The following is an 18,363-nucleotide window of genomic DNA, read 5'->3' as shown; positions in this document are numbered from 1 at the left end:
AACGCCCCAATACAATGCCCGACTTCAAACAGCCTGATGTATCCACTCCTCATTTTTTACTCACCTTCTTCTTTTGCTCCCTTTTTGTGTATTTCCTATCTTTATGCATCGTTATTCTTTGCCAGGTTGGCTCCCCCTTCTGATGAGAGTTGCTTGAGAGCTTTCTTTGGTGTTCTTCTGTTGAAATTCAAGGGATGGCTTAAATGGAATAAAAGTGTGGATGATAAGTGGATGGACGGATGGAAATGCATGTGCATTAGACACAATTATTAGACGTTAGCATGATTATATAGGCCTAATTCACTTTGTAAAGACAATCCCATCAGCAGCATACATTGTGCTTATTTACCCAGGGTTGCCAACTTTTATAGCCTGCCTGGAGTGAGATTTTGCCCTCTGAACATGTTACTGTTTTTGCCCTCTGAACATGTTTACTGTTTCTAAACATAAAGGGCTCTTTATTAAGATCTTGCAGAAAGTATAATTTATTGCGTACATTTTATAATACAAGAGTTGGTAGCTTAATGGTGTTTTATTTTTTTGTGTATTTGATTAAATTATGAAAGGTAGGTCAAAATTCATTAAATGAATGTTGAGAAATATATATGAGATTTTTAAAAAAGCAGGTAGGCTAATATAGCAGATTGTCACCTGTCATCCGAGTTTGAATGGAATTTGTGTCCTTGTGTGGGATCCCTTGACAAGCAGTGTCCATTGAGCTCCTCTCACTACTGTGGATTTGTTATATTCACACACTGTAGCCTATGTATAATGCATCCACCAGAGGGCAGTTTAAGCATCATGTTCTCATAGAGTAGGTTGAATTCTAATGCACAGTGAATTATGTGTCAAATTTAAGTGCCATATTCCGGTTAAAGACGTATTGTCATGACCTCTATTCTGGCAAAATACTTTCTCTGTTCAGAAATCAAGGTACTTGGTGTAACACTGTAGGAAGTAAGGTTTTCAAAGTTTTGTTTTTAGATCAATATGATTTAATTAATGATAAGTGTACCAATCAATCATATCTCTCTATGTTAATATCCTTTCTCCTCCATCAAAATTTATTTTGTTAAATTTGTTTCACTCATTTGTGTGGGAACAGTTTTGGAAAGTTCTTAGTCATTATTGTATAACAAATAAAACTAAACTTGCTCTTAGAATGTATCCTGTGAAAAACACATTAAAGCATTTTCATTTGGATATAGATTACATATATATTTAACCCAGCATTTTTTATAGTGTGTATGTATATATATTTTTTTTTTTCATTCAAATTTTCCATCAACATGACTTTTTTCCAAAAGAAAGATATATATCATCAATTTGTTTTTGTTGTTAGAAAAATTTTATATTCATCATTTTCAAGTTTATTTAGAATTGTTAAAAATATTTAAAAAAACGCAAAACTGATCTCTGTTAAATTAATTGAACTTATGTTTGTGATGTTAATTTTAACTTCATCCTTTGTTGTTACAGTTTATTGTTATTGCTGTTTTTATAGTTTTGCTTGCAATATGGAACAATTGTGAGATATCTCGAGAACTTTAATGTAATTTTGAAATAAAAATTAATTAATTAATTGATAAATAAAAAATTCACATAATATGCTCATAAGAAGGTTTAATTTGCTTGAAATGTGTTTGTGTAATATTGCATTTTGATATGCCACTATGATATATTATTATATAATGCAATGACTCGGCCCACACTATCTACTGTTTAACTTCATAGTTTACTATCACTGTATCAGATTTGGGAATCAGCTGTTTTGATGTAACAACATACTACAAAGATGATGATAAACTACATATATGCATGTTCTTCTTTGATAAGGATTATTTATATAACCAGGCTTGATCAGTAACCATGTATCATATTGCAAACATTTGTGTAAATCTAAGTAACATCTTATTAATACAAATGAATTCTAATTAAAATCACTCACACTCAATCAGTCATGTACAAACACGCACAGTATTACATTCATTCGTTGTAACATTAGATATTGCACCACTTCATCAGTTCATCACTGAATGTCTCAGCTTAATTCTAAAGTTTTGTCACTCCAGGCTAAAGACTTCCTCTTGGCGAGCTCCATCCAGGACGGCTCAGCTCCATCTGACCTCGGCTGCTGCTGCTGAGAGATGTCTGTTGGTGATGACGATGAGGTTGCTGGAGGCTCAGATATGACAGTATGTGCTACTACAGAAGAACATGCACAAACAACATTAACTTTTGAAAAGCAAACAAATTTACAAACACTTAAAAATGAAAGTCAAAGCAGTGCTTTACCTTCTGTGATGTTGTTAGGTGCTATGGGTCTTGCTACTCTCTTTGTTGAGTCATCTTCTGGTGTACTGTTCCTGCCTTTGTCCTGCAAAGAGCAAATAATTTATATTTTATTATTTCTTACATTATTTTGGATGCATCTTAATGATTATTCGATTATATCATATATGACCCTGGACCACAAAACCATTCATAAGGGTCAGTTTTTCTGAAATTGAGATTTAGACATAATATGAAAGCTGAATAAATAAGCTTCCCACTGATGTATGGTTTGTTAGGATAGGACAATATTTGGCTGAGATACAACTATTTGAAAATCTGGAACCTGAGGGTGCAAAAAGATCAAAATATTGAGAAAATCACCTTTAAAGTTGTCCAAATTAAGTTCTTAGCGATGCATATTACTGATCAAAAATTAAGTTTTGATATATTTACGGTAGGAAATTTACAAAATATCTTCATGGAACATGAGCTTTACTTAATATCCTAATGATTTTTGGCATAAAGAAAAATCTATCATTTTGACCCATACAATCTATTTTTGGCTATTGCTACAAATATACCCCAGCGACTTAAGACTGGTTTTGTGGTCCAGGGTCACATGTTATATTATATTATATGAAACATTACAAAGTAGAATGTTAAGAATTTTAAATAGATATATCTACAAAAAAAGACATACAACAGTTTAAGAAAAGTCCAGACAAAAATGGTCCAATGTAATGTTTTTAATATTAAGGAATTTTCTGTATTGATTTTTCATTGTGTTAAATAATGCTTTATGGTTAAAGGAAATGTCTGTAAACTTAACAGAAAATGTCCTGGAAGAAAATCACCAGTACCCTTTTTACCGATTTATTCTTACAATGTAAATATATTGAATGTTTTATTTAATATATACAGTGGTGGCCAAAATTATTAGAACACTATTCTAACAGTTATACCCATTCTCTCAAGAATGAAACTCGTAATCTTGAGCGCAAATGGAGAAAAACTAACTTGGAAGTTTTTAGAATTGCATGGAAAAACAGTATGTCCAGATAAATAAATAAACGTATAAACTTATCAATGCATCAATGCTAAATAAACTTATCAATGCATCTAAGCCAACAACATGTTTATTAGATCCTGTGCCCACTAAACTCCTGAAAGAGTTGTTACCTGTAGCAGAAGAACCGCTTCTCAATATTATGAACTCATCGTTATCTTTTGGTCACGTCCCAAAACCATTCAAGCTGGCGGTTATTAAGCCTCTTATTAAGAAACCACAACTAGATCCTAGTGAACTGGAAAATTACAGACCAATTTCAAATCTTCCGTTTATGTCTAAAATTTTAGAAAAACAATTGTGCTCCTTCTTGCAAAAAATGAAGAATTTCAGTCAGGTTTCAGGCCTCACCATAGCACAGAAACTGCACTTTTTTAAAATGACAAATTACTTGCTTCTTGCGTCAGACCAAGGCTGCATCTCATTGCTAGTTTTACTTGACCTTAGTGCTGTGTTCGACACTATAGACCATGACATACTCATAGATCGATAACAAAACTATTCTGGTATTCAAGGGCAGGCTTTAAGATGGTTTAGCTCCTACCTGATCGCTACCACTTTGTTCATTTAAATGGGGAGTCATCTCAATTATCACCAGTAAAGTATGGAGTACCACAAGGATCTGTCCTAGGTCCTCTGCTATTTTCAATATACATGTTGCCCCTTGGTAATATTATTAGAAAATACGGGATTAGTTTTCATTGTTATTCTGATGATATTCAACTATACATCTCAACAAGACCAGATGAAACTTCTCAACTATCTAAGCTAATAGATTGTGTAAAAAATGTAAAAGATTGGATGACCAATAATTTCCTCCTATTAAATTCAGATAAGAAAGGGATATTACTTATTGGATCAAAAAACAGTACACAGAATCTCTTGGATTACAATTTGCAACTAGACGGATATACTGTTACGTCCTCTAAAGTAAAAAATCTGGGTGTTATATTCGACAGCAACTTGTCCTTTGAAAATCATATTTCCCATGTTACAAAAACAGCATTCTTTTGGTAGTACCTAGGATAGCAAAGTCCACTAAAGGAGGTAGAGCTTTTTCACATTTGGCTCCCAAACTCTGGAATAGCCTTCCTGATAACGTTCGGGGTTCAGAAACACTCTCTCTGTTTAAATCTAGATTAAAGACACTTTAATCTCTTTAGCCAAGCATTCACATAATGCATTTTATAATCTTGTACTGCAGTTATATCTGATCAAATGTACATTATTATTCTTTAGCTTGGGTCGAACAAATCATTTTTGCTTAGATGGAACAGCAGCTATGCTAATTATGTCTCTATTTGTTTCTCTATTTCTGCCACAGGATTAACATCCCATGGTAACTAGGAATTACAGAAGCTTCAGTCTGGATCCAACCCTTAAATGATCTGAGATGACCAAACACCTGAGAAGAGATGATTCCAACCCCTCAGAGGACCTCAGAGGGTGCCAATGCTCAGATAACATACAGAATTACCAAATTTTGCCATAAGTTAAATATATTTAGTATCTGCAATATATAAATATATTGTGGAAACTTAATTACCTGTATAGCTGCTTCGCAACGATTTGTATCGTAAAAAGCGCTATACAAATAAACTTGAACTTGAACTTATTATTTTCAACAGCTAAATATGGTTTTAAGTCAGTTATTCTATCTTTTGCTGTAGTGTGTCAGATCAGATCTCAGTCTGTCTGGAATGACATAAAGAAACAGAACAAACTGAGACAGACTAAATCCAGAAGAACTGTGCCAACATTTTCAAGATGCATCAAGAAACCTGCCTGCAAAGCTACAGTACTGTTTAAAGTTTTAGGCACTTGTGTAAAAATGCTGTAAAAAGTCATGATGGATGCAGGATGCAGTCAAAAATAATGCAATAAATAGATTTTCTTTCTCAGTTAACTTCTATTAACTAAATTAAATCAACATTTAGTGTGAGCATAGCACCGTTTAAAGCAGCTTTTGCCCTCGGTGCACTAGCACATAGTTTTTCAGGTAGCTTTGCAGGTCTGCATTCCAGACAGACTGGATGATGATGAGATCAGATCTCTGTGTACAGCACTGGCTGTTTGGAAATGTAAACTGATATTTCCTACTGACACGCTACAGCAAAAGATAGAAATGACTGACTTAAAACCATTTTTAGCTGGTAAAAAATACTAATGTTCTAATATTTTTGGCCACCACTGTAGTTCAGAAGGCAGTATTTTATATTATAAGCAATAAAAGAAAGGCGAAACCTGCTGTTTAGCTAAAGATGTTTTGTACTCTCCAGCCATATGCTACCTGCCAGTCTTTTGTTCCACCAGGTGCTGGTTTTGCTGGAGGTCTCGGTGAGGTCTGTAGGCTGGCTGTTTTCAGTGGATGAAGCGAGGTGCTCAATAGCTGTGTTTTAGGCTGTAAGGCTGGTTTGGGAGGCTGCAGAGGAGGAGCTGTTGGGTGGACTGGTGACTGATTCGTGGCTGATCTTGCCAAGAATGGCTGGTAGGCTCTGGTCTTTTCCCTGGCTAGACTCATCCAGCCCGGCTCAGACACAGCCTCTTTACTTGCTCCTGTTGTGTTTTGAATAGATGGTCTTCCATCTGTAAAACAGTAATCAGTTTTATTAAGGCATGCCCATCAACTAATACGAATTGTATGTTTCACTTTGGTTTTTATGTTGTGTCTCTGAAATTATTGGTTTTGCATAACTCTTCATAACTCTGTTTTCTTTGACTGACATGGCTGTGCTGTTATTTGAATGAGGTTTTTCCACTGCCGTCTATTGTTGTTGTATCATTAATTTCACAGAAAACCACTGCTTAAATGGCATGTATTAACAAACAGTGATTGGCTGCTGTATATGTTAGTCAGACTCTTCCTGTGCAAGTCAGCCATTCTTGTTCAGTATATAGTCAAAACTCTGATTAAGCTAATTTTATACTAGAAGATGCTAACAAAATGAGTCATAAAACCTTTTTCAAGGTTTTATGTTACTGTCATATTGCATATAGCAAACTGAAAAATCAGAATGCTATTTATGTGAGAACATATTTGAGGGATTCGTAAACAAACTGGTTCATTCAATATTTAATTGGGTAGAGTTATTTTACTATCATTGAGAAACTGTTATAGTTTTATTAATGTATTTTAATCTTACATTTTCCGTTTTTATTTAGATTTTTGTCAAACTTTTAATAATTTTGTTGTGTTTTTGTCTATTTTATCACTAGTTCCTCAAACTAAAATTTCAAATGAACCAATTCAACAGATATATAACAAAAAGAAGAAATTATTTACACTCACTGTCTTGGGCAGCAAGCGGAAAGTCCAGGCTCTGTGAATCTAGTTTTTTGGGAACACTAGGTTTACTCTTGGACTTGCTGTCACACATATTCCTGAAGGTTTCTGCTTTCCCAGCATGCTCTTCTGAGACTTCGGTCACTGTATAAGACTCTAAACTGTACCGTTTGGTCTCATCCTTGATTTTGGAAACTTCCGAGCGATATTTCAGTGACAGAGAGGTTGTGCGGAGCTGCACCCCAAAAGCACTCTTCCTGTCTTCAGGTTCATCGAGTTTCTCTGTTTCCAAATGTTCTGCAGCGGTGTCTGCCTTCCTAAGATTGGTTCCTGTTGTTTGTTTGGACATAATAGGTGGTGGTACTTCTCTACGAAAACTGCTTTTTCTCTCTTGCGTTTGATGGAGGAGATTCTGAAGCTCTGTTGGTTTTGTTTCTCTCACTTCATCTTTCTGCGACTCTGGATTGGATTTGATGGGTTGGGTCTTGATTCCTGGAGAATGTTTCAAATGACCCTCATTCTGCTTTGTCTCACTGGTTGTTTTGGAGCGATACTTTGCAGATGCAATTAAAAACTGGACTGATCCAGTGTTAGGTGCAGTTTCTACTTCAGCTTCCCAAGGTTTCGTTGAGGCCTCCTCAGCTCCTTTTGGAGACGGAGGGCTCCTTACTTCCATTTTGGGCGTTTTTAAGCAAGGCAGAGGTAAAGGATGTGGTCTAAATGTTGCTTCTTCTTGAATGCTTTCCTTTTTATCTGTGTAAGACACATGATTCTCACTTGTCTGAATCTGGATATTGTTTCTATCATGTGTCTGGATTGGTGAATGGGCTCTTAATGACTGCACTTCTCTTGATGGAGCTGTAGATTCTGGAAGTCCTGAAGGTGACGGTGGACCTGAGGTGATCAAGCTAAAGGACATAGGCTGCAAATAAAGAGGATTTGTGGTGACTTTCCCCTCAGTTTCAAGAGACTCTACTGACTTTAGGATTTCAACACCCAGAGATGGGAAATTGATTTCAGTTCTTTTAGGGTTCTCCTCCTGGTCCTGTGCTGACTTTTCCGGAGTTGTTTCTGTTGGTTCTGGAGTGGTGGGTTTCTCTGTTAGCTCCAAATTCGGAGATGAGTACAAGTAATGGTTCACTGTCTCAGTGGACGTTGTGGTTTCATCTTCTTCTTCAGACAGAACATTATCTAAATCACTGAAGCTTTCTGAACGATGCCTGGGAGAAAGAGATACCTGGGAAAGAGAGATCAAACTATGTTCAAATATGTTTAAAACAACAGTTTAAAATTAGTGGTAACACTTTATTTTAATGACCAATTCTCACTATTAACTAGCATGCATATTACAAGCATATCGGCTGTTTATTAGTACTTATAAAGCACATTTTATTGCCTTATTCTCTTATTTAGATCTCTTAGTCCTATGCCATACCTGATCATAACAACTACCTTACTAGCTACTAATAAGCAGCAAATTAGGAATTTATTGTGGCAAAACTCATTGTTGCTAGTTAGTTAATAGTGAGAATTGGACCTTAAAATAAAGTGTGACCAAATTAACAGTGACTTAAATATTTGTAACTTTTTGCAGATGCTATAAGTGATTTTTGTAGTCCCTTGCGCTTTCTACATCCAGCCTTTCAGGCTGTCTACCAGAAGCATTGCATTATTTAATACCCATGGATCAGTGTTATTCTGGTATTATTTATTAGTTATTATAGCATTTTTAATATTTTGAATTAACTTTAATATTACATTTTCACTTCATTTTGCTCTGTGCTTTTGTCATTTTTATTAGTTGTTTTATTTCTATATAGCTTTACTACATTTTTTTAATCTGTTTTAGTGATTAGCACTTAAACTTATTTTCATTTTTCATCTAATAGTTTGCAACTTTTTTCATGACACTACGATGAACCACTTGACTATAAGCACAAGATCAGAAATCAGCAACAGTATAATATAAAACCATTTGAAATCTTTAAATGGGACCTTGAGGGTTTTTTATTATTTTATATTGTTATTTTATTTTATTTTTTTACTTTAGTTAAAGGATAAAATTAACCCATGATATTTGCAAATAAAATAACAATACATAAATAATTAGAAAACAAGCAATTCTAGTGTACACAGCATCTTCAATTACAATGAGAGAGGTCTTGTTTTGTTGTCATATGACTTTTATTTAAACTACTTCATGCTCTTTAAAATCTGATTATACATACAGCTTCATGTGAAGACAATATGCATGTTTTAACCTTCATCGTCTTACCGTTGGCACTCGTTTGCCCCTTGTACTGGCTCGTTGGTTCCTTGGTTTGACTGACATGCGGTGAAGGGCAGCTGAGTTATCCAACCTGGGCATGAAACCTGCAGGGCTACTGAAGTCAACTCCTGCAGTGGGCGTGGTCGAGGCTGAAGCGGAAGAGGTGATTGGCTGAGGGGACAGTTTGGAGACTGGTGATAGAGGTCTTGATGATGGCTGGAAAGGATCACCCTGGATGAGACAATATTTACTACTGTCACATATAATGTGTTGACTTTGCAAAGATTGTTTTGAATGTTGTGGTGTGTGATGATTATTATTAAAATACTTGAGTATTACCTGCTCCTCTTCTTCACTTCCCGTTCCTGCTAAACTCAGAGAGCTCAGATGTTTCTGAGATTCGGGATACTGTAAGTAAAAATGGCGTACGGATTCCATTAATTTCAGATAATGTCACAGGTAAAGTATAGCGTATCTACTACATGTTTTACCTTCATATCCCTGATATTCATTTACCTTGTAAACTGCTCCATGCATGACTTGCTCATGAAAGGACATCTCAGGTGGGCTGCAAGGTAAACCATCGTCCTCTGAAGTGGTTCCTGAGTCCTCTATGCGTTTACCAGGAATCAGCATTGGAGGAGGACCTAAATGTAAGTTCTGCTGCTGTAGTTTCAACTGCCGAAACAAAATATAAACCGCATGCTATTTAACAAATGAAAGTTTAACAAAGCACACTGATGGAGCATAATAAGAGTAGCTCAAATAATCTGAAGCCTTTTGAACAAATAAGATTTGCAAGCTTTTGGTCTGAACAGTTCCTTACTTGTAAAGCCTTAATTTTGCCATGAACGTTTTCTTGTGAAAGAACCCGAGTTGGTTCTGTGGACGGGGTCTGGTCTGTAATGAAGATGCTGTCGTGGGAAAGCGCCCTGGAGCTCAGACCCTGCGGGAACCTGCGGATTCGATAGGTTTGTTATATTAGATGCTCTCATGGCTTATTACTTAAATTTACACGGCACATCAACCACTTACGAAAACTCATCTTCAGAGTCGTAGCCTTCTCTTCTGCCCTCTGGAGCAGTTATGTCACTAGCAGACTGGCTTTGCTTAATCAGCCCTTCGCTTTCCTTTTTCTTCAGTTTCCCAAAGAGACGCGTCTTCAGCTGCTTAAAACGTGATTTCTTCCTTCCTGTTGAAGACACCAGAAATCAGCATGATTGGTTTGAATAGATCTCCGGAAATACAGATTAATGACGTTATGAGAAGGTCTGTTTGTGAAGTACAGTCAGATTTGTTTCTGTCTGATGTTATTTACCACATTTGTGTTACTTGTAAGTTGTATTATTAATTTAGTATTGGTGTCTTATATCATATGGCTGCTGTGTTACATTTAACCACAGGAGCTAACAGAGTTTCAGACAGTTTCAGACAGTTCACATCTCTCGTGGTCTATTGCATTAGTATTTCTTGTGAATAAACCCTTAAACAGAAAACATGTAGATGTCTTCTAATAGAATGTTCACAGACCTGTGAGTTCCTCTCCATTTTTGTCCATTTCTCCAGAGCTGGATTCCATGTTTTTATCTGCTGATCTACAGTATATCAAAATAGACACTTAAAAAAGAAAGAAAGAAAGAAATGTATAAATCTCAGTGTGTGCAGACTGAACTAATGGCATTAAAAACCAGATTTTATCCAGAAGCTTGCTCCTTTGGGTGGAAGAGTGTCTGCTGAATGTCTTTTGTTTATAGCAGTAAAGATCACATGATCACGGTTAACTGATACACTCTGTTTGCACTTTAGCACATCATATCCTGTGTTCAAAGGTGATAAACCCTGTTCTAAGCATTTGTTAGATTCTTCTGCGATGCCCTTATAAGGAAAGAGCTGATTTGCTCCTGTTTTCAGTTTAAAGGTACTTTATAAGGAGACAAGTGCTGAATTCAGAAAAGAATATACCACTCTACTCTTAAAATTAGTATGCTAGTTATATATAATTATACTGCCATTCAAAGTTTGGGATCAGTAAGAATTCTAAAGTTTTTTTTAAAGAAGTCTCTTATGCCCATCAAGGCTGCATTTATTTGATCAAACATACAGAACAATATAATATTGATATAATATTGTGTATTATTGCAATTTAAAATAATGTTTTTCAGCATCCTTACTCAAGTCTTCAGTGTCACATGATCCTTCAGAAATCATTCTAATATGATGATTTATTATCAATACATAAAATGTTATAAAGAACAGCATTTATTCAAAACAGAAATATTTTTTAATAATATACACTACTGTTCAAAGATTTGGTGGCAGCAATTTTTCCTTTCTTTTTTGAAAGAAATTAACACTTTTATTCAGCAAATATGTAAAAAATGAAAAAAAAAGTGTTAGTAAAGACTAATATTGTTAGAAAACATTTCTATTTTGAATAAATGCTTTTCTTTATAAATTTTTATTCATCAAAGAATCAAAGAAAAAAGTATCAGTTCCAGAAGTCAAGTCAAGTCAAGTCACCTTGATTTATACTTATTTATTTATTATATAAATATTACATATTTATTTATATAGCGCTTTTAACAATGCAAATTGTGTCAAAGTAACTGCACAATATCAAAATAGGAAAATAGTGTGTCAATAATGTAAAATGACAAGATTAAACACTCAATTTTCAGTTAAAGGCATTTCATAATTGAATTCAGTGATGGCATCGTCCAGCTCAGTTCAGTTTAAATAGTGTCTGTGCAATCATCAACACTACAGTATTTGCTATAAATTACTGTAGTGTTTTTTCATTCTTTAAAAAAAACATTAAAAACGTACGTTTGAACGGCAGCATATAGCCTAGTTGTAAATGTATACCACTAGTATTGTGTGCTACTACGTCACATTACCCAAGATTGATGACGTAGATGAAAAGATAGAGTCATGTGCTGATCTCTTTTCTTTTATATTGGCAAACATGAAGACGCACAGCATTTGCTTTCATCATTTTGGGCTTGTCTTACTTTCAAACCACAGATTGTGCAAACGTCTCCTGTCTTTTTAGTGGCTTTGTGTTGTGATATAATCAGTGGCCTCTTGTAATACAAATACAGTAACTTCTAAGAGCAGAGAATAGATAGTTCACTCAGGCACCAGTTGCCTAGTGATGCACAACGGTGACGCCATTTTTAGTGAATATTAGATTGTGTCTACCTGCAACCTGGGAAACCGAGCCCTGGTCCGAGCTCTAAGAATTCATTAAACACACACACATGCCCTCAGTTCTCAGATTTATTTTTCAACAGCAAGCTTGACATTTACTGTCGGTTTAGTTCATTACACTCCCAGTATCTCATCCACATATTAGACCAATAAACTAAGTACTGTAGCTCTGTGTGTTTGCTAGCATTGCTATGCAGAAGTTAAGTCATTTTTAGTGGTTTTAACACATTGCTAAAGTGTTCATGGTTAGTTACTATGGGTGTGTGCTATTACGCCAAATTTCAATAGAATTTAATACCCTAATCCCAAGTAGGAGGAATAATAATAGGGATGCTAACAATGCTAATAAAATCAAACATCAGTTTGTTGTCTTTTCATGGCTGTAACTTTATCCTGTTGTGTCCTCCGATGTGCGTAAACCATATAATAAGGTGGTTCTATAAATAACTTCAGCAATTAATTCCAACAATGTTTTATGTGCATGACATGAGCATTATCATACGCACACACACGACACACCTGCTATTACTGTCCTCGCTCCTTAACCAAACAATCTAATGACAGAAATACCAATAATCCCTGTTGTTCTTGCTGTCTAATATCATAGTCATAAAGCCATGTGACTCTGAGCGTGCAGAGGATGACAAAAGTGCTGTACCTTCATGTTACGCACTAGTAGTCAGGATTAGAATCAGCACAATGCTAGACAATAGACTCTTGTTTAACCAAGAGATCAATGTTAGGTAATAGTAGAGGAAGACTAGGGGCATCAAGGGCCGGCTTTCTAAGTAATCTTCCTGCAGGTCATATTTATAAATATCAATGTATTTTGCATATTACAAGCAAAAAATATGGATGTATTGGCTGCAGAGTAATGAATATTTCAAGAAGAAAACTATTTTAAATTTTAATAATACTTCACAATATTACTGTTTTTACTCTTTATTTAAAAATAGTGCATGGTCTGAAGTCTCTATATTGCATTTCTCCAATTTGTAAAAAATTTTAATTATTGGAATTATTTTATTTCTGTACAATTTATTAATAAATTATAATTATATTATATTATAACAATTTAAGTAAAAAGTTTATTTGAAAAATGCATTTGTTTCAAGACCATTTGCAGAATATGTCCATACGTCATAATGTTTCATTTCGAATTTCTCAGAATTCTAAAACCTTTCGATTAGATTTTGAATCCCAGATTTCCCGTTTTGATTCACACTTCATGATGATGGAAAAACATTCCTGATTTGTTTGTAAAATGAAAATGAACAAAAACATTAAATGGAAACTTCTAAACTTACCAGAAGCTTTAAGTTGATGCAGAATGAACTTCCTCGTCTGAGAGCTTCCTTTGTTTTCTTCTTTGGCTTTTTTTGTGGTGGTCTCCAGTCCTTGATAGTTTTAGATCACTGCCATCTGCAAATGACGTTTAAGAGGGGATTATAGCATAGCAGAAAGAGTTAGGGAAAGACAAAGAGAGCGAGCGTAGGAACAAAGAGTTTCATAGTAACAGGATGTGAGGGCAGTAAATTAGATGTTGTAAAAATGACTAGGATCTTCTCATTGGTTACTTAAGGTATGATGATTTTTTGGTCATTTTTGGAGCTTGACAACAATCCATTCCCACTTTCAATGTACTGTTAAATTTACCCTTTAGCTTTCCACAGAAGAAAGAAACCCATAAATGTTTGGATGGCATGAGGGTGAGTAAAAGATGACAGAGTTTTATTTTTTAGGTGAACCAGTCCTTTCAATTATTTTTTGTCTATTTGCATACACCTTCCTGACCTGGTCAACTCTTTGAACTCAAGGAAAGTCCCTTTACAAACTCAACGAGCTCTTACCAAAGAATCGTTTTCCTCTGTAGGAGTTAATAAGTACAGTACAGGTGGCTTTTCACCTAAATATTAAAGTGATCGTTGGCTTTAATAATTGCCATGAAAAAATCTAATTTCAGGTCATTTTCTGACCATATTGAAGGTCCAGCATTCATAGTGGTTTAGAATTTGAATAGTTGAATTGAAACTAGGCCATGGCTTTTTACCAAGCTACAAATGTCTCCTAGAGACAAAAACCTGAATCCTAAACCATTTCACTATTACACTGGTAAGTACGGTGTATATTTTATGCTTAAGTTATAATGTGCATTATGTATATACTGTTTACAGTAAATATATACTATATTCTATACATCTTATATTGCAGGGACATTTTAAGACAACACATGTATATTGTGTTACAATGTGACTGCAATGTTTCAAGATTGTAACTCACTTTTACACTTGTGCCTATGATGTTTCTACAATAAAATGACTGAAAATCTGAATTGGCCTCCTGGCTTGTCAGATAATAACTCACCGAAACATTCACTTTCAACTACAGATCACCAGCGAACAGGATGATGTTGTGGACTGCTGTTCAGACTTTTGGCATGTCATTTTAAATTCATTAAAAAGCTGGCATCGATTTTCTTCTCAGTCCAGATGCATGCTAACAAACAATGACATCCCACCCCCCTCTGTAGTTAGTTACTCTTGATTTGGCCAAGGTAAATTTGATTAAAAATGTAATTTAGTTCATTAGCTGTTGTCCTGTTCCAGTTCTGACATTGAAAACTGCTGGTTTAAGGATGCCAGGTGCTTTTGTTGTATTTGCATATCCCAGTGTCCCAGAGTTTTATAAACTACGCAAAATGCTGCGACGTGTGTATAAAGTCCCAACACAGTCTCAACACATTTATATTGAGTTAATGCTGCTTTTGCATGCATTTGGAATTATTATGAATATCCTAGTCATAAATTGTACATGAATGTGCTCTCAAGATGTATTTCTGACTGGGAAACTGGGAAATAGATCATTTTGATACCTGAGCTTCTAAATTGGACAGGCTAGAAACTTGGCAGAGGAGAGAGCTATTAGTCACAGTTAAGCTTTATTCATTTTCTCCACAACATGCATTAATTTCTCATGCTGTTACAGTCATGCATATTTACATTACATTTACATTTACATTTAGTCATTTAGCAGACGCTTTTATCCAAAGCGACTTACAAATGAGGACATTAGAAGCAATCAAAACCAACAAAAGAGCAACAACGTGCAAGTGCTATTACAAGTCATGGTTAGCCTAACGCAGTACACGTAGAAAGGTTTTTTTTATATATAAGAAACAAGTAGATAGAATAGAAAAAAGAAAGCTAGTGTTAGTTTTACAAGAAAAGCTAGCAGTTAGAGAATACATATGCAATTGATAGAGGGTCAAATGTGTGTGTGTTTTTATAAATAAAAAGAAGACATATAGATAAAATAAAATTAGAATAGAGAGTACTGGAGTTAGAGGGTCAAGTAAAGATGGAAGAGATGTGTTTATAGCTGTTTCTTGAAAATGGGTAAGGATTCAGCTGCTCGGATTGAGTTGGGCAGGTCATTCCACCAGATGGGAACAGTTAATGAAAAAGTCTGTGAAAGTGATTTTGTGCCTCTTTCTTTACTTCTATAAATAAGTGTTTGATGCATATTGTATGTATTTTACATCGTGAAACTACATTTATTTGATCAAAACTCCTATAGCTACATTTATATGGCTAACAACGAACGGGGCACTACGTTTTATTCAAATTCGATTTGTTTCTGATTAATGTTCAGTACACTTTGGTTAGAGATTTAGATTTCCCCCAAAAATCTGGCATCCTCCATTATTCCTATTCTTTCCGACAACAAAGCATTCAAACACAACAAATGCATAATTATGACTTCAAAAGAGGAAAAAAGGACATTTCTGATTTCACATGATTTACGAGGACATAAGAGTTTTGTGTTTAGTTTTGTGTGACATAATTTCCTTTCCAACTTGTTAGCCTCAGACAGGTTAGCTTACGTTCAAACAGTGCAGGTGACACCGGAGGAGTTTCCCAGAAGACCTTTCCAATAATAAGCTCTGAATCAACAGCTTACACAACTTGCGAATATCAACAGGTTTTAATAGACCTCTCAGACTGCTCCTAAAGACCCTAAATTAATCCTTTATGAGCAACCAAAGATAGAGACAACATTATGTAGCTGGCAATCTGTTGTTTTGGGCTAATGTAAGCCAACACCCTGAGACTGCTCCAGTAATGCCATCTCTCTCACTCCAGCGCACTTTCTCTGGCTTCCTTCTTTTAGACTCTAAGTTCTCTTTTCTTCAGGTATGACTGTGTCAATTCAAGTACCATGTTACCCAGATGAAATGCAATCTGCCCATCTTTGTACACTGTACAGCCTGTGCTACATTCAGTTCATTCACTGAAATCCCTTGACAAACTTTTGTTATGCTTTTTTCAGGTTGGCTATGAGACATATAATAGCATATAACCAGCTAACAAAAGTATGTTTTGATAATGATCCCATTAAGTATTTCAGAATGTTAAAAATAACCCTTTTTAAAACACTTTCAAAACAGTTTCTTGCTTATGCAAACATTAGTGACAAAATTAAGAAAATGTTCCATTTTATAATTAAGCAAACATTGCTTTTGAATGTTCTCTGAATGTTCTGAAACAAGTACCCAGCAGCTAACAAGAATGTTCAACGAATGTTTTGCTAATGTTCCATCATGTTATGAAAGTGAAAAGGTCCATAAACGATGCATAAATATAATTTTTTGAGCTAATGTTTTGAGAATAGCCTATATTAAAGAGACAACTCTGAACAGATGTTACAAGAAAAAGTTCTGAGAACTTTCCTGTTAGCTGGCAGCCTATAAAAGTTAACAAAAATAACATAGTAAGGCACTAATTATAGTACAAAATAGTATGTTTTGGGTCTGGAATGACGTTAGACATGCGGTATAATACAAATCCTATTGCTGTTGTGGTCACTCAGTAAACTCTTGTGATTAATGAACATCTGTAAGATTTATTCACTCACTTTTATCCGTGAAGTTTTGTATGTCTCTATTTTCCTTTCATGACAGTTCGTGTTCTGCAAACATTAACTTCTCAACAGAGTGACTAATCTGCTTGAACATTAACTGTGTTTTGAAGATACCTGACCCCTCCTAAACGCTGCTTTCATCTTAAACGAACTAACCTTTGGATTACAATCACTTTAATGTGAGCTGGACACAGACTTCCCTTCCTACAAAACATCCCATGCCTGTTTTAATACAAATGAAGGAGATCAATCCCAACATGATGCCTTGATAAACAGCCGTGAATTATGTACATATAGCATCTTAAATTATAAATGAATATCTTGCTGATATAAGGTTACAAGTCAGTCATTAAAGTTGAAGTGCACTTCACAAGCCATGTACAGTAACCATGTGTCTTATAATCATCTAATGCACACATTTAACTAAATACACTACCACAAGTGCATGGCATCATACAGTAACAGTAAACATGATGCACAAAGAGCTATTCATTCGAAACCTCTATTTCACAAAGACTTTTAAAATCTCTGAGCCTAGTTTCATTGCAAAATTTTCCGACAAATATTATTTTTATCTTCTGAGGATGGCCTTTTTCTTTAACTTTATCTTCTCAAATGTTTTGTCTCATTTTTCACCTTAATAATACAATTAAAATAGCTTTGAAAGTTGTTTTTACAATATAAGAGTGCCTAAATTTGACTCATATCGTAATACAAGATAGATAGATAGATAGATAGATAGATAGATAGATAGATAGATAGATAGATAGATAGATAGATAGATAGATAGATAGATAGATAGATAGATAGATAGCATCATAGTGTTGTCTTACCTCTGCGAAATGAAGATGCAGAAGCGCGCACCTGCGCTTAGATCGTCAACAAAAAGCGCGCAGCTCTGAGACCCAACGAAACTAGTGAGCGTACGTGATTGGCCACACCCACGTGATGACGACACACGTGGCGTGCTGAGGCGTACAGGTGCGCTTCTTCTAATGAGCGTTGCACTGTTTAGTTTCCTTTTCTGCTTGTCATTTATTTATGTTTTTCAATTAACTGAAGCGATTATAAAGAGGAAGATTACCATTATCCATAAATAAAACAAAACAGATCTCAAGAATAAACAAAAAATCAAAACACAAAAAAAATCAATGACCAAATAACAACGAAATAAATGGTTACATTTTATTTTGATAGTTCACTTTAGACAGTCTACTAACTATAAGTAACTTTGTAAATAAATGCCAACTACATGTCTACTAACTCTCAGAGTAGACTGGTAGGTTAGGTTTAGGGTTAGTAGAATAAGTTGACATATACTTGCAAAATGTCTCATTGTCA

The 18,363-nt window shown here is 35.0% G+C and overlaps 1 protein-coding gene across 2 annotated transcripts; it reads right to left on the bottom strand.

Annotated features, from left to right (window-relative positions):
* Nucleotides 1-1,718: 1,718 nt before the first annotated feature.
* Nucleotides 1,719-17,938, bottom strand: LOC306873479 (uncharacterized protein). 2 transcript variants are annotated; one of them, XM_079422802.1, is made up of 12 exons: nucleotides 17,856-17,938; nucleotides 13,410-13,524; nucleotides 10,423-10,487; nucleotides 9,928-10,084; nucleotides 9,719-9,848; nucleotides 9,409-9,570; nucleotides 9,232-9,300; nucleotides 8,899-9,123; nucleotides 6,630-7,860; nucleotides 5,631-5,926; nucleotides 2,296-2,377; nucleotides 1,719-2,205 (listed from the first exon to the last, which is right to left on the bottom strand). In XM_079422802.1, the coding sequence occupies exons 3-12, from the start codon at nucleotides 10,469-10,471 to the stop codon at nucleotides 2,042-2,044; spliced, it is 2,565 nt and encodes an 854-aa protein (XP_079278928.1). In that variant the 5' UTR covers nucleotides 10,472-10,487; nucleotides 13,410-13,524; nucleotides 17,856-17,938; the 3' UTR covers nucleotides 1,719-2,041. The 2 variants fall into 2 exon arrangements, with proteins under 2 accessions (XP_079278928.1, XP_079278927.1); XM_079422801.1 differs by lacking the exons at nucleotides 13,410-13,524; nucleotides 17,856-17,938 and having other exon boundaries at nucleotides 10,423-10,713.
* Between the last annotated feature and the right edge of the window lie 425 nt (nucleotides 17,939-18,363).

Source organism: Barbus barbus, assembly GCF_936440315.1.
Source record: "Barbus barbus genome assembly, chromosome: 8".
In the NCBI taxonomy this organism is placed as follows: Eukaryota; Metazoa; Chordata; class Actinopteri; order Cypriniformes; family Cyprinidae; genus Barbus; species Barbus barbus.
This window is presented reverse-complemented; position numbering and strand designations above follow the sequence as displayed.